Source organism: Boleophthalmus pectinirostris, unplaced genomic scaffold, assembly GCF_026225935.1.
Source record: "Boleophthalmus pectinirostris isolate CB_2022bp ecotype Guang Dong unplaced genomic scaffold, ASM2622593v1 HiC_scaffold_23, whole genome shotgun sequence".
NCBI classification, from domain to species: Eukaryota; Metazoa; Chordata; class Actinopteri; order Gobiiformes; family Gobiidae; genus Boleophthalmus; species Boleophthalmus pectinirostris.
In genome coordinates this window covers 5,992,686-6,010,135 of record NW_026571207.1, presented here as the reverse complement: position 1 = coordinate 6,010,135, position 17,450 = coordinate 5,992,686, and the positions used below count along the sequence as shown (strand labels likewise).

General features: G+C 40.7%; 1 protein-coding gene and 1 pseudogene across 1 annotated transcript in view; one reads left to right on the top strand and one right to left on the bottom strand.

Moving 5' to 3' along the window:
- LOC129410728 (aurora kinase C-like) overlaps positions 1–11,210 on the bottom strand; it is a 43,022-nt gene extending 31,812 nt beyond the window's left edge. The window contains exons 1-2 of the mRNA XM_055159608.1: positions 11,147–11,210; positions 10,858–11,040 (exon numbers count right to left, since the gene is read on the bottom strand). Coding sequence (XP_055015583.1) covers positions 10,858–11,040; positions 11,147–11,210 — 247 coding nt within the window. The remainder of the gene's footprint in view (positions 1–10,857; positions 11,041–11,146) is intronic.
- Positions 7,991–8,107, top strand: LOC129410782 (5S ribosomal RNA; annotated as a pseudogene).
- Positions 11,211–17,450: the final 6,240 nt, after the last annotated feature.

The window sequence follows — 17,450 nt, the reverse complement described above, 5'->3', positions numbered from 1 at the left end:
TGCTGATAGCATATGTTCATGTTGTGACCATAGCCTCTTATTGTAGTTATAGCAACTTCATGAGTAAAAAGTTTGCACAAACACAGCTGTGCTCAACCTCTGACCACCCACTCAGGTTCTGTAAGTAAATATTCCATCCATACACTTTAAAAGTTAGCAAAGTGAAGACCCTTGTGTAGAAAGTAAGCGCTTCTGTTGTCGTCTCCCCTTCTGCACATGGGCGCTCAATTGGAATCGTCTCACATCTCCAATTCCCATGGATCTATAATAAAGGTTTATTCAGAGCTGTGTGAGTCGGCTCTTGTCTCTTGTGTTAGTACCCATGCTCAGACCTCTAAAACAACTGGCTAGCCTCTCCGGTTGTAAGAGCGCATACAGAAATTCGCGCACCCCACATGTACCTCCAGTCGTCTGTAGAAAGGCAAAACCACACAAGTTAACGGGACGTTCAGAACCGCAGTTGCTGCAGTCTGCTCAGTGACCTGTAGAGTGCTCTAAAGGACACCATGTCTACAACTCTGCTGAAGTGAAGAAAAAACTAAATTATTTGGATATGGATGATGATTTTATATTTTGCTGGGCAACCATTGCTTGCCTTGATTGCCCTGACCGCATGCCACTGCCATCTGTGTGCATCTAATGAAGCTACAGCAGATCACATCAGGTTTGTAAAGCTGTAGTGTATCATTTTATATCGTGTTTTAGTATGTTTATGGAGAATTGTCGTGTGTGAGCTTGGATGATTTAGGATTGTGGACGGAACACTGGACACACTTCACAGTTAATCGTCGGAAAAGTTTGAATAAGGCCTGAAAGATTGCTAAAATACTCAAACATGCATGGACGGCATCTAAAACCTCTTCAGGCATGTTTTGGATGAGGGAAAAAAACTTACAATAGCAAACAAAGAAAAAGATTTTGCATAATATCCCCTGTTTGAAGTTGTTTATATCTAATGAGGCGGGACTTTTTGGACCATTTTGGAAGGTCCCGCCTCTTACATATACACACACCATTTGGGCTAGTCCGTTAGCCCCAACACCTGGGGCCTAAACATGGCCGTCCAGTCAAGTCAATGGGCCGAGCTCAATGGCTCAATGTCCCCAGATTAGCCTAGCCCGGCTAAGTACTTCCAGTGGCTCTCTGCCCATTGAACATGTGCCACAGTGCTCTTCTCTCATGTGGGCACACGCCAAAGAACAAGAGCGTGCACAAGGAACACCATCTTGACCTGACCAATCAGAGCGAGAGTAGCTAGAGCGAAGCCGGAGTTAATGATTAAAAAGCTGCTTTTAAGATAATTAAAAGATTTTGAGCTGAACAAAAGTTTATGATCTACATATAGGTTTAAAAAAAATCACCACAAAATCCAGCCTTTTCGAAAGCTGTAGGTGCCCAGTCAGCTGAACACGAGCAGTTTGTGATTCCATTGCGCTCTATGGGGAAAATCCTTTCGCTGTAGTACCAGTGAGTGGCCACTAATCCAGCTTGAGACTGTTCTAAGCTAGTCATACCCTATCCAGTTATTTTAATAGATCCACAGTTAAATCCCAGTGGATCATAAGGATATTATATTGATATTCTTTGTTGTTCTGATGACTCATTGCAACTGGTGACACAAGATGAAAAGGCGAAGCTGCAGTGAGTTGGTGGAGTTTAGAAGAGTGATAGTAAGAGGCCGGAAGGTGAGACTTGAAACACTGGTGAATGCAGTGATGTTTATGTCATAGTTGACCTCTGGATGTCAGTGTACTTATGCTGCTGTTTCACACAAGGAGCAGGGCATGGAAAGGACTCGTGTACTTTCTGATATCTTTGTCCACTGTGAAAATTTGAGCCTGACTTGTTTTGTCTGTAGCTCACATCTTGATTGTGGTCCTCTTAGATCTGGGAAGAACATTAGTCCTGTGAATTGCTTCTTTTTAGTCTGACAAGTTTCTGATAGTTAAAAAAAAAAAAAAAAGACAGAGAGAGAGAGAGAGATAGGTATTTGACACTGATATTTTTCCACCACTGTCCCATTCTCTGTATGTCTGTGTGTCATTCCCAGATTATCTCAGTGCATCAGATTTGTCTTTTTGAGCAGAATCATGAGGAACAATTGACACTGAAGAGCTTTATATAAAAAATAAAAAATAATATTATTATTATTATTATTATGTTTACAAAAGTGAAACGTTCTTTACTTCCACTTATATACAATTGTGGACCTTGCTATGAATATAAAAATACCCAATTATCGGTTATTGGCCACACCAGAAGCCAAATATCGGATATCAGTAATGGCTCAAAAGATCCATATCAGCACATCCCTTTTGTGTAACAGCCCCATGTAGAGTTTACATCACCAGCCTCCACTGACAGAAGGCTTTCCTGTTTCTACAGTGAGTAAATGGACCTGAGTAACGTCCAGCATTGGAGATGGCTCGTGTGTCTTTGAGTTGCCCTTGGTGGGGCTCGTGAGCACAGACCCGGACACAGGCTCTGGTACTGGGGGAGCAGAGAGAACATGACAGTCAAAGCCTATAAGCCGTACAGTGAGGAGACATCGTGTATGAAATGTGTGCCCCAGCTCTGAACCTGAGCTTTAAAGAGCCGGCACTCACTGTATTAACACTTAGACTTGCTTTGAATATGACAGACTGGGAGCACAGAGATAACAATGATATTTCCGTTAAAGGAATTGTATGCGGACGGTACTCTTACGTTGTTGAGGGGAGAAAAAGGCACTACAATCACAACTGAAATGGTGTCACCAGAGTAGAGGTAAGATCTTAAGACCGAGCCCAAGCCCAAGCCCAATCATTACTTCGGGTCGGGTCGGGTCGGGCTTCTCTCTCGCTGACTTTTTTTCAAATAAATATATGTTTATAAAATGTATGCTAAAACGATGTGTGGATACTAAACTAAGGAATACTTCTTATAAAATAAATAATATGGATAAAACAGAGAAGTAATGTAATGTAATTGCTATTTAACTACTAAACAGGATCCGCAGAGCCAGAGCTCTGCGCACGTGAACGCCCCCTCTTAATTTAATAATCTTCCCCTCCGCAAGTCTGCATCTATTTTGACCTGGTATCCCCAATATGGAGGAGCAAGAAGTTAAACTAAAGGCAGGAGAACTGAAAAGACAAACACGCACCGGTAAGAGTGAGGTGTGGAAAAGCTTCAAATTGATTGTTGAAAATGCTACAGAAACTTGCGTTGGCTTCGCAGAATGTCGTCAATGTGGCGCTTTGCTTTCATACGAGAGCAAAAAGACTGGTGTTCCTGAAAATGTTCCTATTTATAAATAACCCTCCTCCTCCCGAGTCCTCACAAATAAAATATGACATTTCGGGTTTGCTTCGGGCTCGGGCCTGCAAATCAAGTTAATTGGTCGGGCTCGGGCAGGGTCGGGTTTTAATACCCGCGGGCCGGGTCGGGTCGGGCTGGATTTTTTAGGCCCGATCTCACCTCTACACCAGAGCTTTAACCTGCAGACAGAGGACACATACATGCTTGTCTCATTGTCAGTAAATGAATATGCCTCAGGTGAATGCTCAGAACCTCCAGAATTCACTCACTAAGCTGCAAAGGCTGCACTAGCACTGGTTCATGATTGGCTTTAGGTAGTGACCATTCAGATCCTTTCAAGATTAAACCAACTGGATTTCAGCATTGACACTCACAACCCAAACGAGAGATTCATGTGAGGCTCATTCTGTTTTCTGACTGGGTAACTGTCTGTCCAAAACACCAAAGTATAGCATAAATAAATAGGTCATCATGTCCAATGTTTTCGTCATTAACAATAAAACAGTATTACAGTTGTTATTATTAAAAACTACATTTGATTTTATGTTACCCATTAACATTAACCCTGTATCTTGGGACACAGAAATGGCATGGAAACTGAACTTATACTAAATATACTCAGTGTGTTTTGGTGAGAATCCAGATGAGATCTAGCCTGATTCATCAGCCGGTTTCACTTTGTTTCAACCATCTGACCTCGCAGCGTTGGAATTTGTTCGCTCGACAGTAGGTGGGTACTTTTGATCATTTAACCAATCACTGCTATTTCGTAGTCACATATGTAATGCACCACTAACGGGGCTAAACTGTTATATTAAGCTTTTCCCAGCTCCCGAAGGAAGAAGTGCAATAACGTCTTTCCCCTTGATGAAATTCACCAAACATTCTCTTTATTCTGGTTTTAATCCTCAATCTTGGGAATTGTTGCCAACACTGAATATATGGCTCTTCGCTGATTGGCTGGTGCCTGAACTTACACTTCCGGGGTTTTTGTGAACCGTCCAGTGTATTCTGATTCCTGACTAGTCGCTGGAGAGAAATGAAATTGAACGGAGTCACTAGGTGGCGCCAGCCTGGCTAGATGAGATCACCTGCAAAGAGAGAAATTCATGAAGAGTCTACTTTACATTTCGTTAGGGGTGTCAAATTATCGCGTTAATTGCGATTAATTAATTACAGCCATATTTAGCGCGTTATGTTTTTTAATCGCGTTAATCTCATTTTTAATCTCTAACTTTAGTGTTTCTGTATGCGAGTTGCTTTATTATAAAACCACACACACACAAAAAACACATTTATACATTTTTTTTCACAATGGACGAGGTCGAAGAGCCAGTAGAACAGAGGCAGCAGTGCACAGGTAAAAACACATTCGTGTCTTGGAAATTATTCTCTCGACGTGAAATACAAAAGAAAATAACAAATATAAAATCGCCTACAACTTAAATGTCACTGGTGAAAACAACCTGCATAGACTCATGATGTCTGCACTACTGTCCTATAGTGACCTGCCACATGAGGGGACACACACACACACACACAAACACACACACACACACACACACAAACACAACACACACACACACAAACACACACACACACAACACACACAAACACACACACAACACACACACAAACACACACCTTCATCATCGTCATTAACCTGAGAACGCGCGGACCACGTTTCCTTCCGTAGTTACTGCGCGGACACCGACGTGCTCCCGTGAGCCGCGTGTGGATCGTGTTTTCTCGCGTACGCTGCGTAAACCGCGCTTCCTCCTGTGCAAACCTCTAAACCAGGTCTAAACCAGGAACTAAACTAAACCAAGACTAAAACAGGATTAATCCATTCCAGGACTAAACTAGGACTAAACTAGGACTAAAGCAGGACTAAAGCAGGTCTAAACCAGGACTAAAACAAGGACTAAAACCAGTGATCTCATATATAAAGCATTTCTCTATCAATAATATTTTTAATATGGTTAAGGAAAGACTGGACTTTTTATTGTCTTTAAGTAGACAAAAGTTATTATGTTCAGATTTCCTCGTCTTTGCTGCTTTACAGCAAACAGTTTCTTATTCATGGAGACTTGGGCTCAACAGCCAATTTGGAGAGATTTGTTAAACAATAAATGACTTTATAAAGTCACTTTTTTTTGTTCTATATCAGTGTTTTGATCTGCCACAATAATGTAATAATGAATTTAAATGAAAATACCTCAAATTGAAGGCTTTTCTCAGCAATTTTTAGGTGAGATTAAAATGAGATTAATTAGATTAATTAATTACAGATCATAATTAATTAATCTCTCAATTTTTTTAATCGCATGACAGCACTACATTTCGTCCTAAGAGTTTGCTTTTATGTGCAAACATGACTCTAACTCTTTCACTAATGATTTACTCTCTGCTGCTTTGCACAACACTAAAGATCAACAGCCCTGTTTTCACATTTGTATTAGGTGTTTGTTGAGAGTCCATTTGTACATAAACTGCTGTAGTGGAACATTAAGAAAACTGATGAGAATATTTTTTTTTATAATATAACCTCTGGAATAACATTAGTTGTGACCAGTTCACGGCGATAGCATCTGTTGTGGCAGATGCATACACAGAATAGGAGTATATTAGCAGCATGTGCGTGCAGCAGTGGTCTGCTCACAGCCACAGCCTGATAAACAGAGCATTATGGAGGCTATCCATTTGCCTGAAGACGCTGCAGATGAAATACAAGAGCGCGGCTTCTGGGAAAGCCAATGCGATTTGATGCATTACTCAACATGTCAAAAAGTATTTTTCCAATTTATTCTGTGTAACTTTAGGAGAGTTGGAGGGACATTTGTTTTAGGGCAGGCAGCCGGGTGCAGCTGAAAGAGGCAGAAGCAGAGTAACAGGGGCAGAGGGAGTTAGAGAGAGCTCAGGCCAACACCACAGGACACATGACACTACAAGAGCACAGACACATGCATGACGGGGCTTTCATTACAGCTGGGGTAGCTGGATTTAATAGCTGATCTAACTCATTAGCAGCACAAAACCTTTGGCACATTGTTAAAGCCACATCAGGTACTTAACAGTGCTGAAGGTGAGTCAGCCAAATAACAAATGGACCATAATGCCCCATAATGAAGCTCGCATGTAAACAAAGGCAGGGCAGGTTCACTCTGAAACTCCTCCCACTGGGGGCAGGAAAACAAATGTAAAATAGCTTCTGGATGGAAGCCGAAATGTCTTTGCAAAAACAGTGTCCACATGATTACCTCTGAAACCGTCTCTACATTAAAGCAGACCATTATGCAAAATGTACTTTTCAGAGCTTTTAATCATAACAGAGATGTTCCCCTTCTCATTTCCCCTCTCAAATTTGTTTTTGGAGTGATTTGTACATGTTTGATTCATCTTTAATTGCTTATTAGTCCTGAGTGTCAGAAGCTGGCAAAGGGTCTATTAATATTGGAAAGTGATGCTACTAGTGGCTGAGAAGTGAAATGTGACCAGTGACCGAAAATGTATAGTTTGCTAGCTAAAAAAAAGCACAGAATTTTATTATTATTATTTTTTCTATTCGACTCGCCCATTTTTCACCCAATAAACAATAACGAAAAGTCACAAAACTTTGCCAACACACACGACAAATGCATTAGGGAATAGGAATAACACCAAAAGAAAAGTGTAACCACAATCATGAAATTTGACACAGAAGTAAATCATGACAAGACAAGGAAAAAACCTAATATTTCAGAAGCTTCCAGTGGCTTTTCACTCCATTCCAAGTAGCTTGCCAAAGAATTTCTGAATTATATATAATATATTGTGCTGAATAAGTAAAATTTGGTTAATTACCATTGTAAATCTATCATTTTAATGCCCAGTTTTGTGCACTAATAAATGAATAATGGTTTATATTTTATAGGCATCTAACTGTTCCAAATCTAAGACTGTGGCTCTTTTATATACTCAAGTTCTTGTAACTGCTAAAATAAGTAGCTCTTTGGCATTTTTGTTTTGTGAAAGTAGCTCACCAGAGGAAAAAGGTTGGAGACTTTTGCTTTACACACCAAAGGTTTGCAGTAAAACAGGCCTTGGGGCAGTTTGTAATACATTTGAATGACATGATAATTCAGGGGAAAAATATCAGCTACATGTCTATTTTTTAAACAGAGGGATATTAGCCTGGTCACCACTCCCTTTTTAGCGTTTAGTAGCAATTAATTTCAGTGACACATGTGAAACAAAGGAGCTCATTGGTCACCATCATTTACAACCAAAGTGACACTTCTCTCACCTCAGATTAAGAGTGAGACCGGGACCAGACCAGGACTGAGACCAGGACTGAGACTGGTTTAGTCCTGGTTTAGATGCGGCGCAAAAGTCCGGTGTCACAGAAGTCACAGAAACAGGAAAACGAAAACTGAAAAAAAATATATATATATATCCATTGTTTTCATTTTGGTTTTGCAGACAAATGATGAAAATAGTTGTTTTTAATTTTTAAAATTTTTTGTTTTATTTTGAAAATCGAATGAACAAATGGCACATGGATTATTTAAAAAAAAACAAAAACTTTCTGCTTGGTTGTTCATGGTGTGCGAGAATGTTGAATGTTTTCAGTTTTTTGGCCTCTATGAGCACGGCGCCCCCTGGTGTTAGCAAATTCTCATAGAAACAGAATGTGTGGTGGCTTGAATGATTTCATGGCCATACCAGCTTGTCAAAGCCTGATCCTGTCAGATCTCAGAAGCTAAGCAGGCTGGGCCTGGGTCGTACTTGGATGGGAGACCGCTAGGAATTCCAGGTGCCGAAGGGGAGTGCCAGTGGCAAAAAACTGTTGTTGTGTCCTTAGGCAAGACACTTCACCCACATTGCCTAGTATGGAAGTGGTGTGAGTGATGGTGGTGGTTGGAGGGGGCTGATGGTGCAGATTGGCAGCCTTGCTTCTGTCAGTCTGTCCCAGGGCAGCTGTGGCTACAGTAGTAGTTTACCACCACTGAGTGTGGAGTGACTCAATAATGAACTGTAAAGTGCTTTGGGTATCTTGAAAGGTGCTATATAAATTCAATCAATTTGACTTTTTTTTTTTTTTATCTGAATTTCTCAACTTGACTTTTTTTTTTACCTGAATTTCTCAACTTGAATTTTGTCAGTCTGAATTAAAGAAGCTGAAAAGTAATGTAATGTTCTAGTTCAACTATTTTTTATTCAAGTTATTTCATTTATTGTGAAATATTCTAATTCAAAACTTCTGGCACATCTATACTTCCATATGGTTTGCTCAGTGATTTTACAGAAGGTTTTTCAGTCCCCTGCGCTATATTTTCTTTCTTTTCTCATCATAAGCAGCCATATTTGTGTGTGTGTCCCTGACTGGCTAATTCTCCTGTCAGTCACGCCCATCTGTACTCGAGGAGATTCACCGATGATCAGGTTTACGTCTTCACAAATTATTGAAGAAGTGTCTGTTCTGGATCCCAGCCAGCATGAAATCTACAGTATTTTTAGCACTTAAAAGTTTCCCTGTGTAAATCAGATGGTGCCGTGGCTGTGTGTCTTCATGTTAAATGTCAGGATACCATTAGTCCGTCTTAACTGTGTGACTGTGACTGTGCTCTTTGCGGTGAGCTGTCTGCTCTGAGATAAGCCAGTACACGTGTTTACAGCTCACCGGGGCTCTAACCACCGTCACGACTTTATCAGATGTTTTAATTGGAAAGTGCCGGCTCCTTCCAACAAAACAGGACAGATGGAAGCGCTGCCAGTACACTTAAATCTATCTAAAGCTATCGAGTGCTTAAGAACTCTGTCTCCGATCCGAGCCCACCCACAGCAAGAGCGCTAGATTACAAAACAACTCTGGTGCACTATAGTGTTGTCGAGATACTAACATTTCAAACTGGTCTTCGATACTAAGATACTAATAGACTCAATACTCAATATGCATTCTGATATTTTATTTAGTCTATAGAATGTGATTTTCAAGATTCAAACATAGTACTTTCTTTTCTATTCCCATATGGTCTTATATCTGTGTGATCCCTCAGTGGTCCATGTGGGTTCGAAATTGCTCCATGGGCGTATACAGCTACAACTGCAGCCTGAAGTGACCCAAATCAGATTTTTTCACCCCTATGTGACCTGTATCTGATCTTTTAATGACAGTCCGAACGACACAGATCCGATTATTTTCAAATGCGACCCAGGCCACTTGGATATGTGCTCCTAAAACCGATACATAGCCGATCTTTTGACATGTGATTTCAGTCTGAACGGCCAAAGCGCATTCATCCCACCTACACGTCAGGCTCGGAGTCTCGTCAGTGGAGGGAAAGCGAGGTTAGTGAGTGAACTAATATTTGGGGTAATCACTGTGTACACGCCAAATTGGAGGGGTCTTATCGGAACTAGGGCTGAGTATCACATATCTTGATACATAGGCCACGATACAATACGTGTCTCGATACAGTGAGTTTTTGATTCAATACGATATATTTAAAATCGATAAGATACAGTTCAATTAAAAAAATAAAGGTTAAATCATGGCTGTGATACTAAAAGTCTCTGTTAAACCACTTCTTGTACAAAGTTCATATGAAAATGTCAAATGTGTTGCATAAACGAGTTTCCTTAGTCTAAACAAAGAACAAAACTGTCACGCTGTAACAAAATAATTTTGTAAAATATACTCGATATTGGCGATATATTGATACAGCAGCCCATGATATCGATAATGTACCATTGTATTAAACGATACGATATATCAATATTTTTATATCTTTGCGCACCCCTAATTGGAACCGGGCAGTTTTTGAAATGATGATTGAAATGAAGTGCCGAGCGTGGCTACAGGCGGTCCTGACTCCAATGTCAACAAAAAAATAAAGAACCTGCGAGCCAAATACAAGGAGGCTAAAGACTCAAACAAACAAAGTGGCCGTGGACGTGTAACCTGTCCATTTTACGAAGAACTGGGCCGTATTTTGGGAGACGAGCCCAGCGTTTATTCAGCTTCTGTAAACACCGAGCTGCATGTGACATCATCGTATTCTCCAATGCGCATGCGGGACACTTTTGAGGTGTTTGAAGTTCACACTGGAGATCACATACAAGTCATATTTAATTGGAAATGTGGATGACCTTGCAAAAAAAAAAAATCTGATTTAATTAAAAAAAAAAAATCTGAATTGAGCCTACTAGTATATGTGGCCTTATACTTGTTCTGATACAGCACAAATTCTTTCTAAAGCTATTCAGGAAAAGTTCATTTCTGTCCTGGGAATGGGCGAATGGTGTAGATTGGCACCTGTGACGACAATAGTATTTCAGAGTGTGAAGTGAATGAATAATGCACTGTAAATGATTGATTGTCCAAAAAAGTGCTATATAAAACTGATCCATTGATCCATTGATGTAATTATGAATAAATCCTGTTTTTTGTTGTTGTTTGGGGGGTTTTGTGCCCTTTTTAGCTGTTCTGACCACATTTGAACATAATCGAGATAAATATTGTTTGGTATTTGTTATCTCTCTCGCTCCCTCTCACATGGTGCGAGTGCTGCTTACTCTCTCTCTTCACACCGCGCGCTCCATTACGCAGCAGTTGATCAGCAGGACTCTGTGGATCACGCTGTCTGATGGTGGCGACAGCGACCTGGTCACACGTACTCTCCGGCCCCCAGCTCTCCACACAGGTCCCCCACAACACCAGCGCAAGTGCCAGAACACGGATAACCAGAGGAGAGACACCTACAGGCAGACAAGGGTACTGCACAAGGACAAACTTCTGTGATGCTGGGGTAAACCATCTGGAGCAGCGGGCGATACTGAGCTAGTCTTCGGTGAAGGATTTGACCTGTGATGGAGGATTTAGATGGAAGAAACGTCCAACAGTCCAGAACCTTCTTGCTGTGAGTCATGAGTCATAAGCCACTCGTAGGCAGTGCTCGGAAGAAGGACTACGCTTTTAGATTATAGGCTGTATAGGACTGAGGGGAGTGTAGCGTCACCCACAGCGTTCTTCTCCAGACAAATGAAGTCAACTGAGGCTAGCAGTTATAGCAGATCGTTTGCAACCAGGGACCACATTTGGAAGTTTAAATGCACAAAGAGACAATCAGGAGCCCACATCCTGCCTGCACTGTTGGTTTGGCAGGGGGTGGGGCCTAGCAACAAGCACAGTAACTTATTGGTCTGTTATTGATGTTAAAATCTTGATCCATGGACAACATTGTAACATACAAAGAGCATAATGTAGACGGAGTTAATAAACATTTTAAGACCAAAATGAGGATCCTGACAGCAGCAGTTACAGAGACAGGACACCATTTTTTTTTTTTTTCAATAGAAGTCAATTGGGTGGAATCAGTTCATTTATTAATTAATTAAGCATTGCATTTATATAGCACCTTTCAAGACACCCAAAGCAGACGGAAGAAAGGCTGCCAATCTGTGCCATCGGTAACTCTGACCACCACCAACACTCACTTTTTTACAAGGCAATGTAGGTGAAGTGTCTTGTCTAAGGACACAATGACTGGCGCCCGACTGTTGTACCTGGAATTCCCAGTGGTCTCCCATCCAAGCACTAACCAGGCCCGGCCTTGCTGAGCTTCTGAGATGTGACGAGATCAGGCTCTGACAAGCTGATATGGCCACAGTCCATGCCCTTGCTCATTTATGTCCATCTGTAATCAGAGGAAATAAAAACATATTTAGAGAAAAAGCATGCACAAACTCACCACAACTGTATTTTATATTTTTCTCACTAGTATTGTGCAGTTTGAAGCCTTAATTCAACCCTTAATCAAGTACTAATTTAGAACTAATAATACCTTCCCTGTCTCCCTGATTTCAGAGGAGTGATTGACAGGCAAATTAACCAGTCAGAGAGACACATGCTCCATATCTGTCAAAACAAACAAAACAACAAATTACATAGAGGACGGACAAACAGAGCAGATTTTTGTTGAATCAACAGAAGCATCAAACTATGACTTATCTCAGGTAAAAGAAGTTATATATTTTGTTCTGAATGTTACACAAATTTTCAAAAGGAGATGTCTTCAGCACTTGAGAGCACTGTTGGGCAGGTTACTTCAAAATTGCAATATGTGTGTATTTGTTACTTGTTACTGTCATTTCAAAGTAATTACTGTGTTTAAAATGTAAGACATTGCATGACTACTGCAGTACTTTTAAGTTACTCTCACCAAAATAACTATTGCTGATTGTCAAATAACCATCAATAAAGAAAAGGAAGTGGTGCATTTTGCGCGGGCGTCTCACTGCTGCTGATATTGTGGTGATTTTAGCGAGTTTGTATGAAGAAAAACAAAAAAACACCGCTTCAATCCATGTTAAAAATGCATTGTAGCATGCTTGACATTTGTACCGAGTAAAATATTAAAAATTTTTTTCTTGTAATGCCAAACATTACTAGCCTGATTCATCAGGCGGTTTTACTTTGTAGAAACCATCTGACCTTGCAGCATTAGAGTTTGTTTGCTCAACGATAGGTGGGTATTTTTTTTTCATTTAACTAGTCTTTGCTATTTGGTCATGATGTATGTAATGCGACGCTAACGGGACCAAGTGGTATATTAACCCTCCTGTTGTGTTCACCTCCAGCCCCTTACTTTAATGTTCCCTGTCAAACTTGACCGGTCTGTTTTAAATGCTTTTAAATTAGCACAAAAAAACATTTTTCACCACCAAATTGGTATTCAACATTCTTTAGCTGTGAACAATGTCTCATTAAGTTGTGTTAACATACATTTATAGAATTACACATAAAATAACTGCAGTGAAAACACAAATAGGCACTGAAAATGTATTACAAAAAACATGTAATAAAAAATAATAATAATAAAAATAGAAAAAGACCAAACTCAACATGAAGTTGTGTGTGTGTGTGTGTGTGTGTGTGTGTGTGTGTGTGTGTGTGTGTGTGTGTGTGTGTGTGTGTGTGTGTGTGTCAGATGCCCTCCCGCTACATAGAGATGAAAACAGAGGAAGAGAAGAGGGATAAAGAGGGATGGAGACAAGGAGAGCACTAAAAAAGTGACAAGTCCTGATGTGACTAAACCAGGACTAAACCAGGACTGAACCAGAACTGAACCAGGACTAAAATATGGACTGAACCAAGACCAGGACTAATTTAAAACAGGACCGAATCCCTGGTGTAATTATGACAAAAATAGAACATAGGCGCCTCAAAAACTTCACATTTCATTTTTATTATTATCACTGTGTTTTACTCACAGTCTGTTTGTCTTTCAGTGATAAATGACTCACATCTAAATCCAAAATACAAACTGAAAATGCCCAAATCCAGAGTCCTTTTCCTCTTTAGACGTCCACACACTGTAAAGAAATCGCTCGGCTCCAGTCAAATGAAGCTCATCAACGCCCGCGGTTACAGGGGAGAATTCAGAGCTGCATTTTAGGAATCGATTTACACACAAAACAGCAAAATGAAAAACCCGGGATCACGTAGAGCGGATTAATACGAACATTTTAAGAGCAGAACGATGAGGCTCGCAGCAGCAGTTACGGCCGACACACACTACAGGATTTGGAACCATTTTTAAACGTGCGACAGAAAGCGAACGCCACAGACACGAGGAGAATCTTACGAGACTTTAAATCCCCGATCGCAAAGACTGAAGCGGGATCTGTGTGCAGACCTTTGTGTCACCTGTTTCCTGTCTACAGTAAAACCACTCACTTTGAGACTCTTCAGTGTTCAAAGATCAGACTGTGCACTTCTAGTTCACATACAAAACAAAACTGGGTTATTATTATTATTTGTGAATTCAATTTGTATTTCTTTGTGTCAAACACCAGGACTTTTCTGAAAATGAACAGGTCAGACTTTACCCGCCCCTTTACCTGAGCAGTGAGGCCCCGCCCCTTTACCTGAGTATTTTCTGAGTAACTTTCCTTGAATCAACAAAAAACAATGAAGTCGTGCAAATGTGTTGGGGACGTTTCAGCCGCTGCTTTCACAAACGCTCTGACGTCGGGCGGTTGTCCTGTCTCCTCCCTCTCACCAGGAGGTTGTGGGTTAGACTCCTGATCTCTCTGATCTAAGCCCCTCCCCTTCTGTCCCAGGTGAGATCGACTAGTTTTGTTAATTATAAAAAAACAACATTAAACGTTTAACATGTGAAAGCTTCCACAAGAGCAGACGACTTCTCTGTTGCCATGGTTTCCATCTAATATTAATACAGATGGAAAAGTACATCGTAATCACCGGGAAAATGATTTAGCTCCCCTCTGGGACGATGACATCATCACATTCTAGAATCTAAAATAGTTTTGGAGCCTGAGAAGCTGTCGCCGTAGCAACGTGATGTTCTAATGCCGCCCTGGATCTCCATGGTGATAGAACGCTGCTTGATGACATCATCAGAGAAGCACGACGCTGCTTTAAAGTAAACTTTGAGTGACACAGTGAAATAAACACTAAAGTGACAGAATACTTTTACTAATACTTTTACTACTGCTACTTCAAAGCAGCGCTCTGCTTTATGACATCATCAGTAAAGGACAAGCACAAAGCACAAAGCAACTTACTGCTTTGAAGAAGATTATAAGTGCAACACGAAACAGACCCTACAGACACAGAATACTGCCACTTCTACTGCGTGTACTACGACTACTGCGTGTACTGCGTGTACTGCTACTAGAGCTACTACTGCACGTTTACACTAGAGCTTTTCTCTCTCTCTACTGCATATTTAAACAGAAAAAATGCCCTGGTATTTTTTTAGAAACTCTCGACCTAAGGTCAAGCGCCAAATCTTAGAGGCTGAGAACCAGGAACTGCACAAGAGGATCCGAAACTTAAAAAATCAGAACCAGCAACAAAACGAGAGGATCCAATACATAGACATTCAGAACCAGCAACAAAACGAGACGATCCGAAACTTAGAAAATCAGAACCAGCAACAAAACGAGAGGATCCAATACATAGACATTCAGAAGCAGCAAATAAACGAGACGATCCAATACTTTGAAAATCTGATTCAGCAACAAAACAAGAGGAACCGAAACTTAGAAAATCAGAACCAGCAACAAAACGAGACGATCCAAAACTTAGAAAATCAGAACCAGCAAAAAACGAGAATCCAAAACTTTGAAAACAGATCAGCAACAAAACAAGAGAACCAAACTTAGAAAATCAGAACCAGCAACAAAACGAGACGATCCAAAACTTAGAAAATCAGAACCAGCAACAAAACGAGATGATCCAAAACTTTGAAAATCAGATTCAGCAACAAAACAAGAGGAACCGAAACTTAGAAAATCAGAATCAGAATAATTTTATTATCCCATATTTGCTAAATACTTGTGTGATATTCTGTGCCTATAAGTTAACCATTTATGTACTAGAATTATTTTATTTATAATGTACCAATCACTTGTCACTTGTTGAATAAACCTCTGTGTGTTTGACAACTGTGTGCAGTGTCCTATCGCTCTAGTGAACCTCGAGATGATTCCTCACATGAAGCCAACTCCCACTGTCACACATGGAGTCTGTCCATACCTAAGGCACCTCCTGATTGTTAATCATGTTTTATGTGTTTGGACTATGCATAGCTGCATCAGTTTCTTATTATGTCTTTGCTGTTTCCCCTTCCCCTTGAGAATTATCATTCTGTAACTAGGGCCTCCTAATGAAATAAAAAGAGGAGAGCGGCCTTGAAGCATCAGAACGTGTGGAGACTGTTGGTTTTGATGCCCACTCTCTGCCCGTTCTCCTCGCGAGTAAAAGAAGATCCAAAACTTAAACAATCAGAAACGGCAACAGAAAGAGAGGATCCAAAACTTAATAAATCTGAACCAGCAACAAAACGAGAAGATCCACAACTCATTAAATCATAACAACGAACTGTTAGAAGAACAGATCGAGAGGGTCTGCTTGCAGCAGGAGTCGCTGGAGAAAGTTCAGATGAGGTGTGATGAAGCACAAGGTGAAGTCTGCCCACACCTACGAGATCTGAAGGAGGAACGTCAACAACATGCTCAGCTGAAAGACCCATTCAGAGCTCCTCAAAGCTGTCACCGAGCTCAACCAAGAGAAGGTGAATTTGAAGGAGGAGCTCGAAATGTTGACGACAGGAGTCGGTTCCTCAGGCTTTCGGGAATTTTTTTTTAAAATCTTATAAGAAGCGCATGTCCGAAGATCTGAAAAGTGTGGAGAACAGGTTATCGGAGGAGTGTAGAGAGACAGAGAGACAACGACAGAGGATCACAGAACTGTTGGAGGAGATGGAGATTCTCTGTGATGAACATGAAAAGATCAAACAGGAGAAAACACATCTGCAAGAGCAAATCCAGCAGATGTGTGAAGAGCTGCAGAAAGCCCACGCCGAGCTGGAGAGCTCCACGAAGACGTTAGCCGAGGAGCAGAGGAGAAACCAACTTCTCACACGACTGAAGGACAAATACGAACTCCACGACGAAGAAGAAGAATATGAGGACGAGAGCGCGAGAGGAGAGGAAGAGGAGACGGAGGAGGAGGAAGACGGGACAAACTAGATGAAACCCCAGCTCAGACCTGGGTTAGACCTGGGTGAGATCAGGTTTAGATCGGGTTTTCAGACCTGGTTTAAACCTGGTTTAGTCCTGGATTAGACCTGCCGGTATTACGACATCCGTCCGGTATATGACATGTCTCTATTTACTCTATTTTTGTTTAGCACTCATGCCTCACAGCAAGAAGGTTATGGGTTGTTTCTCTTCGTGTCTGGATGAGTTTCCTCCGGTTTCCTCCATCAACACAAAATCTGCTCCAGGTCCATGAACAGCTGATAGTCAAGGACACTTAAACACAATCAATTCAATCATTGTGTCCTTAGGCAAGACACTTCACACACATTGCCTCGTATGAAAGTGGTGTGTGTGTGTGTGTGTGTGTGTGTGTGTGTGTATATATATATATATATATATATATATATATATATATATATATATATAATTTTAAGCGAAAACGAATCAAAAACAAAGTTGACATACATGTAAACTCAAACTGAGGCAGATAATGTGCACAAAGAAAAAAATCAATACAATAAACTGAGGAAGTGATATAAAATAAAATCCTAATTCTATAATTTTATGTGTTTTAACAGATTCAATGTTAGAAATAG